General features: G+C 39.9%; 1 protein-coding gene across 1 annotated transcript in view; it reads left to right on the top strand.

Annotated features, from left to right (window-relative positions):
* Positions 1-6,447, top strand: part of LOC107567908 (sodium/calcium exchanger 1-like) — a 125,783-nt gene that overhangs the window by 36,863 nt on the left and 82,473 nt on the right. The window contains exons 2-3 of the mRNA XM_016253694.1: positions 2,054-3,422; positions 4,564-5,078. Coding sequence (XP_016109180.1) covers positions 2,112-3,422; positions 4,564-5,078 — 1,826 coding nt within the window. The 5' untranslated portion in view covers positions 2,054-2,111. The remainder of the gene's footprint in view (positions 1-2,053; positions 3,423-4,563; positions 5,079-6,447) is intronic.

Below are 6,447 nucleotides of genomic sequence, written 5' to 3'. Positions count from 1 at the left end.
CACAGCGCGAAGTTGATGTATTTCCTCAGCAGATATCGTCCTCTTTTGGAAGGCCAAACAAAGTAGTTTCGCTTTCAAAACGAAACACACAGCGTCTTCACGACATGGCGGCGGTGGCAGCAACAATACTACAGCGAGAATAAAAGTTACGCCTTCTTTCTTTGCGTGAACATTTGGGCGACGTTATGCAAATCTTCCCACATCGTGACGTAGACATGTGAAGGGGTGTTGGAACGAGCCGTTTTAGGTAGGCGTGGTTGACTCTTAACTTTTATAAAGAATATCTCTTTGGATTTGAGACTTTAGTCTTTGCAACTTTACAGATCTTCTTTATGCACCAAGAGCTTGTAACACTCCAAAGAGAAAATTTGACACTGACAGGAAACAATAAAGTTAATTTATTGGCAGGATTGTCAGCATTTACAATATATCCTAAATCTTGTTCCTAAATAAATGCATTTTTGGTAAGCAGACTTTCATAAATCTTAATAAATAAACCCACCCCAAACTTTTTAATGTTAGTGTACATTGTAATTTTTCTTTGAATTTTTAGGGTGTATCTGCATAACTCCTGTATTCAGCTCCTGATTCAGTTATTTTTTTCTCATATTTTCTATATTCTTGTAGACCCCATATTTCAGTTTGATATAGAACTGTATGTAAGATATGCTATATGTCACACTTTCAAATAGCTTGCACACATATTGAAGTTGATAGATTTATAAAGTAGAATTTCATTCTGTGTTCAAGGATGGTGTTATCCAGACTGAAAAGACATCTGTGTTCCCGACATCTGGGGGTTTTCTTTAATATATAAATGAATTTTTCTTTGTAGGAGAGCTCTTTGTCTACAGAGCTATAGAGCATGCCTTTTTTCTCAATAAAGCAGGCAAACTTTTTTGTCTTGTGTCTGTTAATTAATGTGTAGAAGGTCTATACGTGAACATTAGTATGGTGGCCTTGATCATTGCATGAGAAAAAGAGTGCATGGCAGGAAGTAGAGAAGATAACTTCACAGCCTTCAATGAAAGAAAATCCTGTGCCCCTTTAACGCTCTGCAAAAAAGGTTCCTTATATCATTGTGAATTATTTGATATAACATGTCAACAACTTTAATTAGATTTTTTTCCCCCATGGAAACAGATTACAAATCTTTCACACGTGACTAAGAGGTTAAACTCAAAGGCTAAGTGAATACAATATAAAATAGATAAGGTCTTATTTCCACATTATATGAAGTATTGTTGCATTTTATGTTTTCGTTCCTTTTAGTGGTCAGATGGGTACAGTTTGTCAGGAATGATCATATTGTTATAGGGTTGACTAGTTTGTGCTCTCTGAGATGCAACCCTTCTAAGAGTTCATAAGTTATTAGTTCATCCACTCTTTCTTAATGTTGGGATCAGAAGGAAGGCAACGCAAACATTGTTTTTTTCCACAATTTGGCACTGCACAGCATCTTGTTGTTTTCGGAGCATCCTTATAGTTTGGTTTCTGTGTAGACCTGCGTTTGCCACTCTTGTCATTTACCTACTACGTGGCTAAACAGGCAGCGATGTAGAAGCAGGCGTCAATCTTCTTCTGCGGAGGCAGTGTTTAGCTACACTATTACATCATAGAGTTGTACATTCCACAAGCTGTTGTTTTGGCAGACTGGCTTCAATATAAGCTGTTTTTAGACTAACTAGAGTTTTGAGTTCTGAAACATACATGATGTTTTTATAGCACAGTGACCTCTTATATATCAAAAGATCAATGGAATTTTGATTTCTCAGTTCATGACCCCTTTAAGTAACTTTAATTTAGATATTTATATTTTGTTTGAGTCCCACCAGTCATGTCTTTCTCCCGCTTCCAGCGCACAAATCACTGTCATCCCACTCTCACCCAGCAATTCAAAGCTTCACTCAGTTGCGTCAGGTCCCGCGGGAATGCAGACCTCTACTTTGAAGCTGTTCTTAATGTCAATGTTACATTTAGATACACTTAACAGGTTCTTTTTGAATTGTCATTCTCACCAATGTGAATATTCTGGTGCTTTTGTGTGTTTCAGAGGTTTATTGATCGTCATCTCTGCGACTGGTGGACACAGTTACCGCTACACTGCCACCATGCTTCATTTTCGCTTTCCTTCGACCCCTTTCTCCTTAACTCCTTGCCTTTCCTCTCTCCTCCTCCTGATCTTCCTCTTGGGGCTCGCCCATCTCTCTCAGGCCGGTGGCGACGCCCACAGCAGCCCGGGGAACTGTTCAGGGGAGGACAGCTGCTCTGAGGGTGTCGTCCTGCCGGTATGGAACCCCCAGAACCCCTCTGTAGGCGACAAGGTGGCACGTGCCATCGTCTACTTTGTGGCCCTCATCTACATGTTCTTGGGCATGTCCATCATCGCCGACCGGTTCATGTCATCCATCGAGGTGATTACATCTCAAGAGAAGGAGATAACGATCAAGAAACCCAATGGAGAGACCACCACTGCGACCGTACGCATCTGGAACGAGACAGTCTCCAACTTGACCCTCATGGCTTTGGGATCGTCGGCCCCTGAGATCCTGTTATCCGTGATTGAGGTCTGTGGGCACAAGTTTGAGGCTGGTCACCTGGGCCCGAGCACAATTGTGGGTAGCGCTGCCTTCAACATGTTCATCATCATCGCCCTCTGTGTTTACGTGGTCCCAGATGGTGAGGTACGCAAAATCAAACACTTGAGGGTCTTCTTTGTGACGGCAGCCTGGAGCATATTCGCCTACATTTGGCTCTACTTGATCCTCTCTGTCTTTTCTCCTGGTGTAGTGGAAGTTTGGGAGGCCGTGCTTACTTTCCTCTTCTTTCCGCTCTGTGTGGTTCAGGCCTGGATCGCTGACCGTCGTTTGCTCTTTTACAAATACGTCCACAAGCGCTACCGTGCTGATAAGAACCGTGGGATCATCATTGAGACGGAGGGTGACGGCATGTTCACCAAGATGGATATGGAGATGGACGGCCAAGGTTCCAATTCCCACCACAAGGAGGCACTTGATGGGATGCTGGCTGGGGTGGAGGAAGGAGGTGGAGGGGAAGAAGAGGAGGCGAGGAGGGAGATGGCTCGTACGTTGAAGGAACTCAAGCAAAGACACCCGGAGAAGGACATGGAGCAGCTGATTGAGATGGCGAACTATCAAGTGCTAGTGCAACAGCAGAAGAGTCGAGCTTTCTATCGCATCCAGGCTACTCGCATGATGATCGGAGCGGGGAACATCCTCAAGAAGCATGCTGCGGACCAAGCCAGGAAGGTGGTGAGCTGCCATGAGGCTAATGCCCAAGAAGAAGACCCTCACACCATCTACCTGGAGTTTGAGCCCACTCATTATCAATGCTTTGAGAACTGCGGCTCTTTAAAACTCTCTGTGACCCGACATGGTGGAGACAGCGGCTGCACTGTCAAGGTAATGATTCCGCTGTCTTTACCCAACAGTACTGTGATTACATTGCTGTGATTGTACTTTAATTATATGGATGTGATATCATTTTGAGGCCAGAAACCTACATGATTCCCAGCAGCGAGGATGTACTCTCAGAGCTATTTTAAATAATTACAGCACTTAGGAGATGAGCAATTAAATGACACTGTTTTAACAGATTTCAGATTAGCTCATTTTATTATTTAAACCTTTCAATTGTGACGTTTACCACAGGAAATTAGTTTCAGTTATTTTAAGTGGTGTTGATAAGACGGTGAAATATATTATATTATTATTAATATTAATAATACCACATAGACTAAGAATTCAATAAAAATTATAATTTTGTTATTATTTATTATATATGATTTTGTATTGTTATTATTATATTATTAAATAAAAAATTATAAAACCACATAATAATTGTGACCCTGGACCACAAAACCAGTCACAAGGGTAAATTTTTTTAAATTGAGATTTATACATCATCTGAAAGCTGAATAAATAAACTTCCCATTGATGTATGGTTTATGATAATATTTGGCTGAGATACAACTATTTGAAAATCTAGAATCTGAGGGTGCAAATCACCTTTAAAGTTGTCCAAATGAAGTCCTTAGCAATGCATATTACTAATCAAAAATGAAGTTTTGATATATTTACGGTAGGAAATTTACAAAAATATCTTCATAGAACATGATCTTTAATTAATATCCTAATGATTTTTGGCATAAAAGAAAAATCGATAATTTTGACCCATACAGTGTATTGTAGAAATAAGTTATTATTATTTTATTATTATTATATGTGGTATAACAACAACAATACAGCATAATAATTATAATAAATGTATACAATTTAAATATCTATTATGTTGTTATTATTATATAATATGATTAATATTTATAGTTTATTTTTTATTAATATTGTTATTTATTATTATTATTATTGTTGTCGTTTGAATCTTTAAATTATTACATATCCTCTGCAAAAGGTTACATTTTAACAGACTCTATGTATAAGACCCCTCCCCATACACTTACTGTACCTCTTCTGAATATAAAAAGATAGCATTGCTTCCTCAGCACTTTAGCTGTGTGACAGTAGAAACTGTTCCTGTGTCTAGGTTGACTATCGCACAGAGGATGGCACTGCTAACGCAGGATCAGACTATGAATTCGCCGAGGGCACTCTGGTCTTTAAACCGGGTGAGACGGTGAAGGAGCTGACAGTCGGTGTGATTGACGATGACATATTCGAAGAAGATGAGCATTTCTACGTACATCTCAGCAACCCTCGTGTTGTCCACCGTGCCGAGGTCTCCGTCCTCGACCCTAATGCGGTGTCGCCAGGCAACAGCATTATAGGGTCCAGCCACGTTCCTCCCAAAGCTGCCCTAGGTAACACATACACTGCCACGGTGACCATTTACGATGATGACCACGCGGGGATCTTCACGTTCGAGACCAATTCCACACGAGTGAGCGAAAGTGTGGGCATCATGCAGGTGAAGGTCCACAGAACATCTGGAGCAAGGGGGAAGGTGGCAGTACCGTACCACACTACGGAGGGAAATGCCAAAGCTGGAGAAGACTATGAAGAGGTGGCTGGCAAACTGGAGTTCCTCAATGATGAGACCATGTAAGTTAAATATTCTTACTTGAATATAATTTTTTCAAGTGTGCATGGGCAGATTTCAAGCAGACAAAATACTCTGTCACCACCAACACTGATCGAGCCAGATGTTTGCATAGAGCATATGTTTTTGTGTTCGAATAGACAAGACTGAATCAAGCCATTCTTGTCATTAAAAGTTTAGCTCAAAGCTGCACCCCAGTTTGCATACTTCTATTCTGCACTAAAAGTGCATACTTGACTAGAGATGGAAAGTTTTAAGTATATGAGGCAGGGACGTAAAATCTGTGACAAACTGATACATCTTAAAATTGTGTTTTGACATACAATAGCGAGACAAGACAGTTGTTTTTTTAACATTTGTATTTTAATTATTATTTAATTATTATTAAAATCTTTGGAGGCTGTGTCTCCTCATTTTAAATCTATCACAGTGTCAGTGACAAATGCAAATTGGTATGCGGCCCATGTCTCCAATTTCTTTTTGTAGTCTGCATGTACATGAATGTTTTCCACCACAGATCGGTAGTTAAAATAAGACGATGTGCCCTCATGACCTGGAATGATCAGAGTATGCATGCATTACAGGCTCCAATGCTAAAAAAAAGAAACACCCATAGATAAGAGCTAGGCAGAAGGAAATCTATAAGTCACACATATAAAAGGAATAAACAAGGGATAATGTTGAAGAGATGTGTGAAGTCTGGAAGGAAGCCAAAGAGGGGGAGATGGAGAACGATAAAGCTGCTGTTTTCTCTCAATCCTAAAAATCGATACTGACCTGCACATCAAGCACACTGCGCTGCCTGCTGCAGATCTGAGGTGAGCAGGTCAGCTGTAGAAAAGAACATGCTGGCAAAAGAGAGAGTTGTTGTAAACCGCTTGTCAGGTTGTAACAACTGAAATAGGCGTTGGGGTGAACGTAGCATTGTGATTCATGGATGGACTGCATTGACAGTGAGAAAAAAAAGCTCATGCATTCCAAGATGGAGAAGTTACAATCACTAGCGGCATGCCCATTCAAACTGACAAACCCCTCAGATCCTTAAACCAAGTAGATATTGAATGCCACTTTCAGAAAAAAAGTGTAAAACAGGACAGTGTGGTGGTGGTATAGTTTTTATTTACCATGAAAGGGAACGGGATTCAAATCCAGACCTATTTTTTCCATTCGGCAAGAATATATATAATTGGTTACACTTTAGGGAACACATATTTACTATTAAGAGTTTTCATTCTAACGACTTAATTTAATATGTATTTATTTTCAGTTTTCAGCAGTCATTACTCCAGACATCTTAAATGTCTTTACTGTAGTTTAATGCATCCTTGCTGAATTAAAATATCAATATTCAATATAAAATATTCTTTTAAA

This window comes from Sinocyclocheilus grahami, unplaced genomic scaffold (genome assembly GCF_001515645.1).
Source record: "Sinocyclocheilus grahami isolate Dianchi unplaced genomic scaffold, SAMN03320097.WGS_v1.1 scaffold1196.1, whole genome shotgun sequence".
NCBI classification, from domain to species: domain Eukaryota; kingdom Metazoa; phylum Chordata; class Actinopteri; order Cypriniformes; family Cyprinidae; genus Sinocyclocheilus; species Sinocyclocheilus grahami.
Note: the sequence above shows the minus strand (reverse complement) of the source record. Positions and strands in the feature narration are given on the sequence as shown.